Source organism: Emys orbicularis, chromosome 9 (genome assembly GCF_028017835.1).
Source record: "Emys orbicularis isolate rEmyOrb1 chromosome 9, rEmyOrb1.hap1, whole genome shotgun sequence".
NCBI classification, from domain to species: Eukaryota; Metazoa; Chordata; order Testudines; family Emydidae; genus Emys; species Emys orbicularis.
In genome coordinates this window covers 83,814,873-83,833,063 of record NC_088691.1, presented here as the reverse complement: position 1 = coordinate 83,833,063, position 18,191 = coordinate 83,814,873, and the positions used below count along the sequence as shown (strand labels likewise).

The window sequence follows — 18,191 nt, the reverse complement described above, 5'->3', positions numbered from 1 at the left end:
GGAAGAAGAGTTTATTTCACTAACAGATAAGATGGGGAAAAAGAAAGCAAGTCCCCAATAGGACCGATAGGAACTATACCTCCATTTTAACACTAATATTCATCACTTCATAATGAAAATAAAAACTTTGCATTTTCTAAATCTTAACTAACTCTTGGAGGAAAGGAGGGTTTTTTTCTGAAAAAAATGAAGCAAATTTAAAAAAAAATTCAGTTTAGGTGATTTTAAAAGGACTGTATGGAATTTTAGTGAAGCATTTAATATTTTTATGTCCCTGTATTTTGAAAAATGAGTCAAATTATACTTCCACAATTACTTGGTAAATAATCTCAAGCATATTCTTGTGCTGAGGCTACTTTGAAGACAAAATAAAGATCCCCAGCCCACATACACACAAATTCAAAATTAGCATTTTTCAAAAACTAGGAAAAAGTTCTCAAAATTGAAGCTGACAGAAAAAACATGTCCAGTCTTCAGATTTGGACATGTGTGTATATTTTAATCAAGAATAATTATTTACATACATGGTAGTGTGGCATGATGTTAAGTGTTTTATCAGCATGAGTTTAGGATGGCTACATTCTTCAAGAGCGAGAGTATGCTATGAAGACGATCCCTAAAATGATTATTCATATGCCACATATGAGAGAAAAATTACTTTAGAAACCTTTCACATTTTTGAAATATTTTTATATAAGAAAAAATTTATTTCCCCTATATCTAAAACTGAATTTTAGGGTTTATACACAATAATTTTAGACTCTATTTTTAATCAAGGACAGTTTTTCCCCCCCTTTTACTGCTACTTGCCTCAGACTAGCAATACAAGTGTGAGGGTATTTTTTGTCTAGACATAACAGTACTGCCCTCAGTTGCATGCACACACCAACCACTGACTTTAATGGGAGCTATGCAAACAGATTCAAGGGCAGAATTTAGTCCATTAACTATTACGTAGCATGTGTCTACATAAATACTTATGTGTGACACAATCTATATAGTAGAAATTAACTGGAATATTTTCAGAATTAAAAGACACATAAGAATTACTGTTTAGAGTAAACTGTAATTTAAGACAATTTTATAAAGGGATCACACCTGAGCATTGTCTGAATCTGTTCAACCTTCTTACAAACCAAAATCAAAAAAGTCGTCTTCTGTTAATTTAAAAAAAAAAAAAAAAGTAACATCATAATCCTGTAAGGAAGATGTTAACAGTGCACGTATTTTTACACCAACCTCTCCAACAAGAATCACTTCTATAACATACCTGTTATGTTGTAACCAAAAAAAAAAAAAAATCTTAAGAAAAAGAACTAGTAAGTGAATTAAGCAAGTTGAAGACTTTAGTATTTACTGTATCAAATAGCAAACTAAACTTTTTAAATAACTTATGTAAGCAAACTACCTGGTATGTAAAAATTCATAAGCTGTATGCAGAATAAGTGAGAGTCATGAATGATAGGGATTTACAAGGAAATAAATACCTCAGATGGTTTTTGTGACATCATAAACCACAAGAGCAAAGTTTAAATGGGTTAGGATATCATCAGAACCACACAGCGCCCAATTTTCTTCATCAGTTTGGACATTTTTTGGTTACCTAGAAATATTTCTAAAAATGCATAGATTCATACTCATTTCCCACCTCAACTTGACTTTCTATGCTACTGTTTCCTTCCCCATAAAAGCACATTGCTCCAAATGCTCCTTCATACCACCCCAAAATATCCTGATCTTGCTCAAGCTTTCCTGATGAGGTCTCCTATTTTGCTGTTCTAAACTTGTGTCCCTGATCAGATATTCTCATACTTTTCATTCTCATGTCTAGAGATTTTTGTCAAGTTCTAGTTGCCTCTCACCAGTATTCACATAGCATAAACCTGAAATAGCACTTTTAGCTTTTATTTTACATATGTATAAAGCACTTTTCATCCTGAAGAGACTTTACAAACTTTACCTGAAATACAGTGCTACACAGGGGTCTACTATTGAAATCCAGCTGAATTTAGGGTATAATATTAATAGATTCATAGATATGAAGGCCAGAAGACCACTGTGATCACCCAATTTGACCTCCCCTATAGCACACGCCACAGAACTTCCCCAAAATTATTTAGAAAGCATCCAATCTTGATTTAAAAATTGTCAGTGATGGAGAATCCAACACAACCTTTGGTAACTTGTTTCATTGGTTAGTTACTCTCGCCATTAAAAATGTACACCTTATATCTAGTCTGAATTTGTCTAGTTTCAACTTCCAGCCATAGTATTGTATTATACTTTTCTCTGCTAGGTTGAAGAGCTCTTTTTAAATATTTGTTCCCCATGTAGATATTTATAGACCGTAATCTAATCATCCCTTGACCTTCTCTTTGTTAAAATAAATAAATTGAGATCCTTGACCCTGTCACTATAAGGTATGTTTTCTAATCCTTTAATCATCCTGTAAGAATGGCTACACCATTTGCTCCTAAATGGATACCTTTACATTTAGCTGTATTAACATGCATATTGCTTGCTTGGGCCCAGTTTATCAAGCAATCCAGATCAGTGACCCTTTCCTCTTCATTATTTACCTCTACCCCCAATTTTTGTGTCATCTGAAAATTCTAACAGTGCTGATTTTTTGTTTTCTTCCAGATCATTGATAAAAATGGTAAATAGCACAGGGCCAAAAACCAATCCCTGCAGAATCTCACTGGAAAAACACTTGTTGATGATTCCCTGTTTACAATTACATTTTGAGATCGGTCAGTCAGCCAGCTTTTAATTCAGCCATGTGTGCCATGTTAATTTGATATCATTCAAATTTCCTAATTGAAATGTTGTGCTGTACCAAGTCAAATGACTTACAAAAAATTATTACATCAACACTATTACCCTTATCAAACTTGCAATCTAATAAAAAAAAAATCAAGTTAGTTTAACAGGATCTGTTTTCCATAAACCCATATTGATTTTCACTAATTACATTATCCTCCTTTAATTTTTTATTAATCAAGTCCCATATCAGCTGCTCTATTATCTTGCCAAGGATCAATGTCAAACTAACGGGATGACTCTGGTAATCATAGGCCTGTTTACCCTTTTTAAAAAGTGGCAAAACGTTGGCTTTCTTTCAGTCTTCTGGAGCTTCCCCAGTGCCCCAAGACTTATTGAAAATGAACATTAATGGTTCGGTGAGTCTCTCAGACAGCTCTTTTAAAACTCTTAATGCAAGTTATCTGGACCTGCTGATTTTAAAATGTTTAACTTTAGTACCTGCTATTCAGCATCCTCCTGAGAGACTAGTGGAATGGAAAGAGTGGTATCATCACCATATGATCAAACTACATAAGCTGTTTTTCTCCCTGAGTACAGAATAGAAATATACAGTGGACACTTCTGCCTTTTTTGGATTATTATTGATAATTCTACCAGTCCATTGTCAGGATTCTTTTTGTTCCTAACACACTTAAGAAACTCCTCCTTATTGTCCTTAACTCTGCTAGCCAAAGATTTTGCCTTGTATCCCTTTGCTTCCCTTAACAATTTTCTACAATTTCTAACTTCTGATTTATATTCATTTCTATTAACTTCCCTCTTCTTCCATCTGTTATATATTTTTACAGCTGCCTTCATTTCCCCTCTAAACCAGGTTAGTTTTTAGCCAGTCTGGCCTTCTTCCTCAATTGTGGCTTTCTGGGCCTTTAGTAAGGTGTTCTTAAATTATTGCCTGAGCAGCTCCTGGGCCAGTCACAATGGCTGCTGCTGGGGCAGTCTCAGGTCCCCCACCCCATCCTCCCAGCAGCAGGAGTTTGGGTGTGGGGGCTCAGGGCTGGGGATTGGGTGCCGGGCGGTGCTTACCTGGGGGGAGCTCCCCGGAAGGGCGATAGAAACTCCCCTCCCTCAGCTCCTAGCTCCACATGCTGCCTCCGCCCGCAGGCACAGGCACCGCCCCCATAGCTCCCATTGGCTGCAGTTCCCAGAACTAGGGCTAGAAGCTGGAGGTCCCTGCTTCCCAGGAGCTGGATAGAGAACGTTGCCCCAGCCCTGGCTCCTGTCAATCCCTGCCCTAGCCCGCCCCCCTCAAGCACCCGTGGCACCCCAGGGCATGCCTCCCGGGCCACCCCCCAAGTTTTAGTCAGGGATATATAGTAAAAGTCATGCACAGGTCATAGGCCGTGAATTTTTGTTTACTGCTAGTGGCCTGTCCATGACTTTTACTAAAAATATCTGTGACTAAAATGTAGCCTTAGTCATGATCACTTGTACCTGAAATACCATTAACTTTTAGTTCTATGATCAGTTCTGCTTTATCTGCTGGGACACGGTCTAAAGAATTCCTCCAAGTTGGCTGTAATACTTTGAGTTAAGATATTGTCATTTATAATGTTTAGAAATCAACATAACTCTATAGCAGTTTATAATATGAAGTGAAGAATACATTATTTACAGAGCTAGTCTGAAAATGTGGTTCCCTCCTCCCATCCCCACAGAAAATTTTGACTTTTTGATTCAAATTATTCAGCAAAAACTGAAAATGTCTATCCAGAAATACCATCACAGAGCTTCAGGGTCAGTTTGGCGTCTGACATCCCAATTCTCCTCTAAAGTCTGAGTTTCCAGGCCAGATTACATCTCCCATGATACACCATGTTTCTATCCTTTTTCTGAGACTGCAGCATGATGCATCTTGAGAGATGTAGTCTGGCCAGGGAACCCAGTCCATAGAAGAGAATGAGGTAAATGAAGCACCCAAACTACAACTCCTATGAACCATAGCAGCAGCAGCAGCATTTCCAGATAAATTTTTTTCAGGTTTTGTGTACTCCGTTTTTTCCCCCCCCAATAAAAGTTCTTCTTTTATGGAGAACAGACATTTCCCACAAAAGATTTTAATCAAAAACCCAATTTTCTATAAAAAACAGCTGCAGCAGAAAACTTTCAAACAGGCCTGGTCTTATTCAACTGAGGGAGAATTCAAGCTAGCAGAATATAATTGGCTAGTATGGAAATTAGTCAGGGTGCCAGGGTTAACATCACTATTCATGTGAAGAGTGGCAACTGATTGTTAGTTAACACAAGTAGTTAACATCTCCATTTTACAGATCATTAAAAAGCCAGCAACTCATTTAATCATGGTGACCTACTCATTTACTCATCATTCTAGGATATTGGTTCCATAATCACCAAGAGTCTGAGCGAAAGCTAATTCAATCAATGGAAAGTCTACCATTGAATTCAGTGGACTTTGGATCAGGCCACAAGAGAAGAAGAGTGTCATTGAATAGTTAACAGCAAAGATGTTCTTTAGCGAGGTCTCTTTGGTAGACCAAGTTTATATAAAGCAAGGAAATCCAGAGTTAAGAGGCTAATCTTCCTTTGTACAGTTATCCTATTGTGTCCAGGTATTGCTGTGAATATGATTCATAACATGATGGGGGCAATACAGACGCTACCCGGGTTACGCAAACCCGACTTACGGAAATCCGGACTTACGGAACGGAACACTTGCGTAAATTGGGGAGCTTCTGTACTGGACATCTGAATGCCTCTAATTAGTTGAAAAATACTAGACTAGACTAAAGCCCAAGTATTTTCATACATTCAATAAATTTTGGTAATTAAAATACATTACTCGAATACATTACATGACTATTATATTTTTGTAAATCCGATGAAACCTAATCCACTTGATTGTATCAGATATCTAGAGAAACTGCATTTTTTTCAGATAGATTAATACTTCCTACAGATACAAGTACAGCATATGTTGATCTCAGAGCCTATACCTCCTATACTGCCATCCAATGAGACATGCCGATAATGATGTGTTTTAGGACCCATGTGTTTTTTGACACCATCATAAACTTTCAGGAAGAAGAAATTAGGCTGTCACTTGAGCAGCTTCCAAATCTGTAAATTTCTCTTCAACTTAAGGACTATACAGACTGTATAGTAAATCTGAAATGAAAATAAAACTTTTAAAGCAGGCCCCTGGATTCCCTCCCATGAAGGAAATAGAAAGATGGTGACCAGCTTCATGAATCACATAGTGAGAGTCACACTTTCAGAGTCAATAATAGCATTGAGTTACAAAAAAGGGTAAGTTAAGGGCAAAACATCACTGAGCAAAAAACTGAAGTTCAAGCCATATGCTTGAATACTAGGATTTTTTTTTAATCAAAACCATAACAATTAAACAGTTTTAATCTGGAAACTACAACTCAGTGGTAGAACAGCTCTATCTTAGTTGTAATGTAACCTAGCAGCTATTTGACTATAAATGTAAATAGTGAACAATTGTTTTACTTGCATAGGCCATGCACAAATCCATATGGCCAGCCTGGGAAGAGTTTATCATCATCATCCCTGTTGCTAGTTATTGATTAATATACAACAACATGGCTAGCAGGCAATAACTGTATTCATGCAAGCTACTGATGGGCTAAACAAGCTATTAATGACAAGGTGCACGTCAACACTTAAAACAGTCAGACTGTGTTGCTTGACCACAAGAACAAGCAGGATCATCACTCTGAAATGTTATACAATATGAAAGGCACAAATGGGATCTCTCTGTTGAAAAAAACAACTCATATGGCTCCATGTTTCTTTTTTAGCATAACTATTAGAAAACAAGACCACTGAGAATTGCAAACATCATTTACTCTCTTTCTATTCTGAGGTTTCTACAACTTATTTAATTCTGTAACTTGAAGAACTATCCAAAAATAATTTATAAAGTTACAATTACAATATTTTAAATAAGTGTACTGTGAATCACTAATTCTCTTAATTAAAAAGGTATGTGTACAGATTTTCCCATTAATTTTTTTTTCATACTGTTAAGCAAAATTCTTCAGACCTTAGAAGTGATTCCGCCCTTTATGGGCACAGGAGCGTGCAACCTGATCACACTCCTGACCCTGTAGTGGGAGGCACATTGGAGGGCAATTCCCACCAGGGTGCAGGCAATATTTCTGTCAAGCTGTCTAAGGAGTTCACTCGGAGGGGCAGCCTTAATTGCACCTCAAAACATCATACCACAGAAATAACCAACTGATGTATGCATGTGAAGTCTAAAATATTAATTTTCTTCAATTCATGACAACAGCTACTCTTTTTAAATTAGAAAATATTTTCAAATGATGACCTACAATATATTTCGCAGGTTTCTGGAAAAGATATTCTACTTTACATAATTCAGTCAGTTGCACAGATAGAGGTTAGATACCAAGGTGGTAGGCATCACAGAAATACTTGGAAGTACCTAGATAGATTGCAACCATATGAATAAGGTGGTGAAAAGCATATGGCTGAAAGGAATGTGCATTTAAAGGAAGAGTGAAGATTACACCACAACTAACATGGGTGCCATTTCACTTTTAAAAGTCAAGGGATAAAACAGTCTATCTAATCAATGCAAAGTATTTTCTTCTCTTTTTAATATCAGGTGTTTTTTAAAAAAAATATGGGCAGTGATTCCCTTAGAGGTATTTGCAAATAGTCTTTTAAAAAAACAACAGGGTGAGTTTGCTATAATCAAATGATTAATTTTTCTTGCAAATGTGCCTACAATCTGTTGGAGGTCAAGTAAATAGGCTTGCATGAAGTTGTCTGACTATAAATTTAGGATGTAAAACCCTTTCTAGTATGAATCCTGCTTTCAATACATAACACAAATCTCTATATATCTTGCAAAATCAGTTTCTGTGTTTGCACATGTACGTACAATAGCTGTTCTTCCAAAATTATTAAAAGAGTTCCTAACGAAGTATGGAGGCTTTTGTCAAAGGGGGAGGGATAGCTCAGTGGTTTGAGCATTGGCCTGCTAAACCCAGGGTTGTGAGTTCAATCCTTGAGGGGGGCCACTTAGGGATCTGGGGAAAAATCAGTACTTGGTCCTGCTAGTGAAGGGAGGGGGCTGGACTCCATGACCTTTCAAGGTCCCTTCCAGTTCTAGGAGATAGGATATCTCCATTAATTTATTTATTTGTATTTATTTATAAGTCCTTTATAGAAGCACAAGAGAATAAATGTATCTGATGAAAACAAGCTTTTATTAAAAGATATGATGTGTACTTATACCAACAATCTTTTGGTGCTGAGAACTTCCAGAGATTATCTTTCCAGTGAATTTACCGCATAATACTAGAGCACTAGTTCTCAACCAGTGGTACACATACCCCTGGGGATACACAGAGGTCTTCCGGGGAGTACATCAACTCATCTAGATATTTGTGAAGTTTTACAACAGGCTCCATAGAAAGCACTAGAGAAGTCAGCACAAACTAATATTTCATACAGACAATGACTTGTTTATACAGCTCTATATACTATACACTGAAATGTAAGTACAGCATTTATATTCCAATTGATTTATTTTATAATTATATAGTAAAAATGAGGAAAAAAAGCCATTTTTCAGTAATGGTGTGTTATGACACTTTTGTATTTTTATGTCTGATGTTGTAAGCAAGTAGTTTTCAAGTGAGATGAAACTTGGGGGTACACAAGACAAATCAGACTCCTGAAAAGGGCACAGTAGTCTGGAAAGGTTGAGAACCACTGTACTAGACTACAGTGCTTGTGCCAGTGAACCAGACTCCTCTTTTTTCAGAGGCTCCTAGAAAGCCATTCAGCCTCTCCTTGCTTAACCTGATGGTTTGAGGTGACATTATAAATCATACTTGCATTTTCAGCTATCATACTATTCCCAATTTAGAAAAAAGTACCAGCCATGGTCATCTGTCAGGACAACAGCATCTTTATAATGCATTAGAAGCAGTCTCCGAACCCATTAGATTACAGCAACCTGACAACACTAGAGGAATGAAACATTTTAAAAATTTATTTAAGAGGTTCAACTAGCATGCAAGATCCATTTCTCAACTACTGTAATATTTAGACATAACCAACTAGTTCAATTACATGCAGATTCAGAATACAAGTAGGGATGGAGTTCTTGTCATCCCACCAAAAGAAAAGAGATAGTTGACAACTGTGCCATACATGGTCCATGTCCTCTCTCTCTCCTGGAAATATACAGGAAGAGCGTGGTCCACAAGCTTCTACAAAACTCATACTTTCCTAAATGGTTATCCACATTAGAGAATGTGAAAATACATGGGGAAACGATGAGCAACTGCTAAAAATTACTTGCATTCAGCAGTGATAATTATATCCTTTTATGGTTCATGGCAGAGTACAACAGTATAAATCGTTTTCTGTATACCTAAATGAAGACTTAAATCTCAAAAGTTCTCACACTGTATTTAGAGAAGAGAGTGTACTATTGAACATTTAGATGTAACCATCACCCACACAAGGACTTAAAATGATCCATTTACATGAAATGCTTAGTGTTCTGATGATCACTGACATTAATATACTAATCTTGATGAATTTTGCACTTGTAATAATACTGGATTTTCAGTTTTGATCAACTGATTAGTTTTTAACGCTATGTATGTCCTGCTTTCACTTGTGGTTTGAATATGTTTACTTAAACCAAAAAATATTTTGCATCTCAATTATTATTTTATATTGTACAACTGAATGGAATTTAAATCAATACATTATTCATAAGGAAAAGACAACAGAAAATACAAAGCTGTGTACTTCTTTCAAAGACTTCAGATTACTAAAACATACCATATTTATGCATGCAATATTTGATTTTTTTTTAAAAAACACAAGTTTGTTGTTTTTAGATCAGGATATGCCAAAAATCCAACACCAAACAATTTTTGTTTATAATTAAGGCAATCATCAATACAAGGATTGTAGTCCATTTTATTTCATCTCTACATCAAAAAAAGTAATTTTAAAAAATTAAAATTCCCTTGAAACCATAAGATAAATGAAAATGTAAGTGCCTTCACATAATAACAGTAAGCTGACCCTCTGGGAAATGGTTGACTTTCTCAATTCAAGGTATTCAAAGCTCATTCAAAAGTGTTCATTTGGAATGCAGATATCAAAGATGATGCAAATGTTCAAGAGAAAATTAGAACTTACCAGATGTTCTAATCCAGCTTTGATGTTTCCAGAGTCCCTGTAACACAAGAACAGAAGTTGTAAATAGTTGCTAAACCCCTGTCTATAATGATTTATGTTTAACCCAAAAAATGTCAAAAGAAAGTCATGTAAATTCTTGACTGTCTTTCTAATGTTCTTAACTTTTACATCTTGACTATTAAAAACACAAGGGAAAAAACAGTCTCATTGAAGCCAAGATTATTTACCTACTTAAACTCCAAAATTTTACTTTCCTTACAATTGTTATAACCTAGGACCTACTGATCCAGGGGGTCGCGAGGTTATTATGTGGGGGTCATGAGCCACCCAACTCTGAATGCAGCGCCGCTGCCAGCAGCAGCACAGAAGTAAGGGTGTCAATGGAGAGCTAAGTCTGCTGTGAAAAGTGATATTGGCCAAGTTTCTTCACACCCCAATATTAAACAGTAACTATTTTTTTTAAAAACTTTTCTGCTTATAACAATAATTTAATAAAAATGTGTTTTAGTCTTAATTGAAAAGCAGTGAGAAAAGGTAAATTCATTTTAAACAATAGGGTTGTGAATTTAGCATTTAAAATAATGTTAAATATAAGAAACGTGTTTTAATTTATAAGGAGGGTCGCACTCAGAGGTTTGCTGTGTGAAAGGGGTCGCCAATACAAAAAGTTTGAGAACCACTGTACTAATCCAAAAAAAATGTTTTAAACATAAAGCACCACTACTTCATAGAAAAATTAAAAAAAAAACAAAAAAACCCACAAATTTAGTACTATCACATCAAAAATCTATGTGCACTGCCTGTCTGAGCTCCCTCTACCAGAACTTTGTTAACAAATGTTCTGAGCATTCATAAACACGGAAGATAATGAATTAATCGTACGTTAATTAACTAGATGATGGCAGGGATGCTAGAACTTTACATATTTCTATTCACATCGGTTGCAAAACTCTAATGCACAGATAGAAAAAATAAGGAAAAACAAACAAAAACACAAAAATCGGAAGGTTACAAAGAAGGACCAATGAGAAACTGAAGACACTAAGGCAAGGAAAATGTAGACTGAAAACTTAATCTTTAATGCACACTGCTGAGCACAGATACAGTGCAAGTTTGCCAAGCTGGACAAGGATAAACAATTTGCCCAGCTGAGTGAAGTGAACAGGATAAGATGCCTTCTCTCTGGCACTTCCAAAAAACAAAAAAAACCTCAGTGATGACAGCCAGTTTCTGCTTTCATAGATTCAACATTAAATCTGTTTCTAAACTTAACTATCCCTTTCTGTTGATGTCGCAATCATGTCAAACAGAAAAAAATGACATTCCAAGCAATTAATTCCTGGGTCATATAACAGTGTTTACCTATGTGTAGAATATTCTTTTTCAACAATTACGCAGACGTATAAAACCAGAAATGGCAAGACAAACAAAAAAACCCTCATTCCTCTGAAATGGTAAACATCAGCCCTTTCTATTTTGCTAACTAGCAAAATATAAAAAAAACAGGTTTAAAGAGTTACAAATACAAAAATATTGAAGGAAATGTGATTTTAAATACATCCAACCTAATGTTACTTTTGAATACTCCAGTAATTATGCAATCTCCTTTTATTTAAGACATTTTTACATTACCTAGTTACTAGCATTTGACATTACATTAGTCTCACACAAAAATCACAAATTTTAATATACAAAGCTAATTTTGAATTCCTTTTTGTAAATTATTTGGTGTTAATAATGTTAGGCTCTTCTATATGAAACTAAAGTATTACATTATAATTTTGACAAAGCTTCCAGTAAGTATACTAAGGATACTTATTCTCTTCAAATTCATCTTAAATGAAGTCACAGAAAAAGTTGGACTTCTCTTATACTATTTTTTTTAATAACCAAAACTTCCTATACAAGATCATATATTATTTAGATAAAAATGAAGTCCTGTATATTTTTTTCTGTGGTGCTAAAGATCCTAATGAACTTAATTTACTGAGAAGCAGGATCCAAGACACTGATGTAGGAAGCTTCCAGCTAACAGTATAAAATCTGTCCTCTTTAGTGGTCTGTCTCCTGTGCTGTCCCTGTCATGACTTCATCAATATTTGTGCAACTCCGTTTGCCCTGTGCTGAAAGCAGACTTAATTCAATTATAGGTCTCAAAACTGATAAAATGGTCCTGAAGTGGAAAATGGGAAGAGATTATTGGCAAATGAATAAAGATTTGTATCGACCTAACACACAAGAGTACAGCAGGGTTTTGTGGGAGGGGGGGTTATTTTTTTCAAATCGTTCTGTCTTAAGTCTTCTGGGAACAGTGAGTTTCCCTTCCCCTCATGCAGCACATCGATTTCTGAATTAGACTGCAATATTAAATAATTAATATACTTGCCATGATTGATGTTTTGCATTAGTTGAATATTAGGTTATCAATCAAAATCCACTTGGTTTAATGTAATAATATTGAAAAAGTGTCACTGGCTGTTCATCCAATTTGTAGTTGAGGCAGCACAGATAGGAATATTGGTGTAACACAAGGCTCTAAAGCAGGAAATGCAGTGGTTGAACATACATAAGGCAAACATTATGAAACTAACTAGGACAAGGCTGAGGTTGTCCTAAATAAACTGTGTGGCACCTGTCAGTTTCAATGTAAGCATCTTACCAGCCAGAGGACACCATGGATCAATCATACAATGACATCTAGTAAAAATGTAGCTAAGACAAAATTATCTTTGTTGTTCAAAAATGTATTCCTTTAGGTAATAAGACGACACTATTACAATTAATGTTGTACTCTAAATATTGTATTATAAAAAATCTGGAACTGTTGCTACACCATAGTCACAATACATTTTAAAATGACTACCAAAACATTAACTCACCTAAGATTTTAATAGAATACATTATCCTTTTTAACACTGTAAATGGCGACAAGAGCCATTTTATGCACAGCCTCAGATTCTGAGTTTAAAAGGAGCTGTGCAAGAACAGATAGCTAATATTAATTTCATATTCACAAATAATATTTAGCTTTCCAGAAATTTCATTCATTTTTTCCACACTACACTGCCCCCACAATATACACATTTGCCTTTCAAACTATTAGTCTACAAAGCACAACAACATTTATTTTCATGTTTGTTGGGTACAGTACTTATTTGTAATTTTACTTCTCTTGTCCCTTCACATCAGCTCTGGAGTTGTGATTTTCCTCTATTATGAATTTCTACTGTAAAGAGCTATTTTAAAAAGCATACATTAAAGACAGTAAGCACACCACTCAAACTAGTCCAAAGGTGAAGTTAGGTGAGGAAAAAATTACAGCTGAACTAAATTTGAATCATGGCTATGAGGGATCTGTAACAACAAGCCAGGAATTCAATGTGGCAAGTGAAGCCATCTTTGGATTACCTGAAACCACAAAGTAGGTACCTAATTGAGCTCATATTAACTTATTATTGAAAGTTTATGGAACAAAGAAACAGGTTATATCAGTTGATATTTGTTGAAAACACTGATTTACACCTACACATATACTGACATACTGTATATACTCGATCATAAGCCGGTTCGTTTATAAGCCGACCCCCGCCCCCAAGATGGATTTTTTATGGCCTGTTCATAAGACGACCCTATAATTCAGAGGTCAGCAAACTTTGGCTCCGGGGCCATCAGGATAAGCCGCTGGCAGGCCGAGATGGTTTGCTTACCTCGAGCGTCCGCAGGCACGGAGGTAAACCTAAGTAAACAAAGTGTCCCGGCGCACCAGCTGCTTACCCTGACGGGCCGGGACAGCAACTGGTGGGGAAATTTTGGGGGGTGGGAAGAAGCTGGAGGTCAGGGGAGTAACCCCTGTGACCACCCCCCACATGACCCCACCCCTAGCCCGAGACCCCCACACTCTCCCCATCCCATCCCTTCCCACCTTATCTGGGGAGGGCCAGGGGAGAAGGTCTCTGGCCTGGCTGGAGCTGCTCCGGCAGGCTGGGCAGCACGGCCGCAGCGTGCTCCAGTGGCGTGGCCACAGCCTGCCAGCCCCAGAGCTGCAGCTGCTTCAGAGGATGGGGGGAGAGCAGCGTGGCCAGAAGCAGAGAGACTCTGGCCCTGCCTCTTCCCTTCTGGCTCTGCTGCCTCTCCTTGCTCCCTCTGTTGGGGGGAGGGGCTGTATCCCACCTCTCCCTCTCTATACCCGTTCATAAGCTGACCCCCTTCTCTGGTGCTTCCCTGTTTTACTAAAAAAATTCGGCTTATGAATGAGTATATATGGTACATAAATACACACATATGTATAAAGCCAAACAGTTAATCAAGGTTACTGAAAAAAAAAATTAAAAGTAGTCATGCTCTCAAGTAACTAATGATTTCACAAATAATTTACCTGCATTAATACATTCAATTTAATAGCAATTTCACAATCAGGAAATATACAACTATTGCTGTTTTGCACACTACAGTTAAACAAAACACTTCACTTGCTTATAGGTAGTCCATTTTCTTCATTGTTATTTGCAGTGGCCATAAAGCCAATGTCCCCCTGCTGTGCAGTGTTTAGAAAGAAGCTGCATAATTCAACTACAGAAGGGACAAAAGCTAGACCTGGTGGGGGGGAGGGACTGGGAGTGAAGGCTGATGAGGGGAGATGGAGACTGGGAGCTGAGTGATGGAGACAGGAAACAAAGGAGAGGGTAACGTGTGTGGCAAGAACTGAGATCAGATGAAGAGGAAGGGAGGGAGGGGAGGGAAATGGACTTGTTGGTGGGGAGGAATAGTGGGGAAAGAGGTGGGGCACAAGGGAGACAAATCTGAGGTGGTGCAGGGGAAGAATTGACTGGCTAGCCAAAGAGGCCAGGACAAAGAGTAGAGGGAGAAGGGAGCTTAGATTGGATGAGGACCCGGGTGAGGGAGACTAGACTGGATGAGGAGCCAGTGAGGTGTGGGGGTGACTAGAGGCCAGGATTGTGGGGAGAGAGATTAAACAAGGAGCAGGAAGGAGAGGAATTGGAACTGGCTGAGCAAGATTAAGGGGTAACTTGACTACTATCTGTAAAGTACCTACACACGGAACAAATATTTGATAATGGGTTCTTCAATCTAGCAGAGAAAGGCATAACTCCACTCCATCCAATGGCTGGAAGTTGAAGCTAGACAAATTCAGACAGGAAAAAAGGCATACATTTTTAACAGTGACTCTAATTAACCATTGGAGCAATTTACCAAGGGTTGTGGTGGATTCTCTATCACTAGCTATTCTTAAACCATGCCTGGAAATTTTGCTAAAAGAAAAGCTCTAGGAATTATTTTGGTGAAGTTTTATGGGCTGTGTTATAAAAGAGGTCAGAGCAGATGATCACAATAGTCCCTTGTGGCCTTGGAATCAATGAATCTAAGATGCCTCAGGAAAAGGGGCTGGGGGTTATGAGAGAACTATGACTGGCTAGGCAAAGAGCCTATCCTTGGAAAAGGTTTACCCTTTCCCCCGAACAAGAGGTGCGGCTTGCTGAATGCTTGCTATCCCCCAACACAGAAGGGATCATATTTCAGTAGTGCTGTGCATTTATATTTCAAGTATTTGGGGATCCCTGCAATGAAAGGTATTGTATAAGAGGGTATATTTTATGACCTCACCCATATTTAACAACTTGGGCATAGAAGCAGATTTCTGGCCAATACAGTATAAAAAAAACCTTCTTCCCAGAAATCTCTCTAAAAGTAAAGGATCATAACTAAAAACTGACTAGAGCATGTACTAGTACCCTGGGCCCAGGAGATCATGTTCACTGGGGCCACACTCCCTCCCATTTAATTTCATCTACACAGATGTTAGATGTTTTCGGGGGCCCCCTCAACTCAGGGCTGCAGTACCCCTTTTCCCCCCGCTCTCATCAGCCCTGCCTGTACCTTAATTAGGCATGAAGTTATTTTATTTGGTAAGAAGAAAAGTCTAGAATAAAGGTCTCGATATTATTTCTCCTTAGCAAAGGGTAGTTTGGTTATGCCAGAATGGAAAAAGACATTTCTTCAGCCCCCAGCTCAGATATAGTAAAGCATCTACTTCTGTGTCATTCCCTTGCACAGCCGTTAAAATCACATTTCTTTTCCCCTTCTCTGCTCTGAATGAAGAGCCCAGTATCAGTTACCATGCACTGTCCTATTTGGTGTCATATTATTTAATTCTGCAAAGCACTTGGAAATGTTTGTATTCCAGATGCTACAGTGAAACCTAATAAAAACACCCACCCAATGGACTGCTTTACTTCTGGCCATTGTAATGAGTGGGTGCGTACTGCAATGCAGTTAATACTGAGGTAGTTTCACAGGGGCTGTGTTTTCACTGACCACTAAGTCAGGTGATGATGGTTAGTCTGTGATTGTTAGCACATGTTTATGTTATATTTTTAAATAAACAGTATAAAAAACAAGAGGGGAAACAAATAGAAATATGTATGAAGTCTGAGTTTAATGTATGCTGCTGTTCAAGTCAATATTAGCAAATGTCTTGCATATCATTCATTATCAAGACGGACACACAGCAGTCCAGTCCTAGTGTCTCAATTACATGCTGAAATCATTATTGACTAATTCTTGAAACTTCGATTATGTCCTTGGTGACTAAATTTCTCTGCAATAGCTTTGTGGCTAGAATACCAGGTAGCATACAATTAACAAAAGCCAGGGCTATAATGAATTGTCATTTGCAGTAAAATTTCAAATAACTACAATAGTATTTGCTATTACTGCATCACCAAATTTGACATAGCTAGGATGAGTGTGTAGTCATAAAAACTAGGCATTAAATTGCAGAACCAGTAACCTGATTTCAACATAACAGACTATTAACATACTCCTCACCACTGAAACATTATTGTAAGAAGCCCTGAAATCTTTGGTCCTCATTAGCACTTCATTACTGTCTTTAAACACACACACACACACACACACACACACACACACACACACACACTTACATTTGATGTGGACATGGAAACTATGAGACATGAATATCATAATGCAGTTAAATGCAAAAGCCACAACTTTATTTAAAAGTGGTTTTCAAACTGTGGGTCGTGACCCAGTACTGGGTAGCAGAATGTAAGGCACTAGGTCACGGCGGCTCTGGTCAGCACCACTGACCGGGCCATTAAAAGTCCCGTCGGCAGTGCTGCCTGGCTAAGGCAAGTTAGTCCCTACCTGTTCTGATACAGCATTGTGCCCTGGAAGCAGCCAACAGCAGGTCCAGCTCCTAGGCGGGGGGGAGAAGGGGGAAGGGGCGGCGGCACGGGGCTCTGCACACTGCCCCTGCCCTGAGCACTGGCTCCGCACTCCCATTGGCCGGTTCCCGGCCAATGGGAGCTGGGGGGCAGTGCCTGTGGGCAAGAGCCACAAGAAGGATTATTATGCCCCAAAACAATAGAAGAAACAGATACCTCTGAAGGGAAATTTGTCAGGAAGGTACACGCTCCAAAATACATATACAGATATAGAATCTGGAATTGAACTCAGATTGGGAAAAAATATTTGAACAAGAAGTATTTATTTATAGTATCTAACATTAATGCATTTTATCACTTCAATACAGCTGCCCCGATCTGTGTCCTAAATAACTGTGAACAATGTAGGATGACCAGATAGCAAGTGTAAAAAATTGGGACAGGGGATGGGGGGGTAATAGGTCCCTATACAAGAAAAAGTCCCCAAAATCAGGACTGTCCCTATAAAATCAGGACATCTGGTCACCCTAGAACAATGTTCAAGACAAAAAATTTTGTTAAAGGCCTTGTCCCACACAACATGGTAGCTGATGACATTCTCAGCACGTTAGGTGGGGCAAAGGGCTGGCAAGGCATCAATATCAGTAATGAACTCAAACTCATTACCCCAGACCACTTGGACTTGACATAAGTGTTAAAGGAACCAGAAGGATTTTCCCCTGTCCTGCTGCTACAGGGCTAGACCAAGAGAAGGTTAGATTGCCAACTATCCTTACAATAACATCAAAAGGATTTTGAACAACTAGCTTCCCAGCTCCTAAATCATCCCAAAAGAAAGGAGAATGGGTACAGCAGACCCCGCCATTAGCTCCATGAAGACCTCAAGAATTAGACTAGGGATTCTCAAACTGGGGGTCGGGAGGTTATTACATGGAGGGGTCGCGAGCTGTCAGCCTCCACCTCAAACCCTGCTTTGCC

At 38.0% G+C, this 18,191-nt stretch overlaps 1 protein-coding gene across 1 annotated transcript in view; it reads right to left on the bottom strand.

Moving 5' to 3' along the window:
- RSRC1 (arginine and serine rich coiled-coil 1) overlaps positions 1-18,191 on the bottom strand; it is a 363,201-nt gene that overhangs the window by 206,387 nt on the left and 138,623 nt on the right. Inside the window, exon 5 of the mRNA XM_065410692.1 lies at positions 10,009-10,045. Coding sequence (XP_065266764.1) covers positions 10,009-10,045 — 37 coding nt within the window. The remainder of the gene's footprint in view (positions 1-10,008; positions 10,046-18,191) is intronic.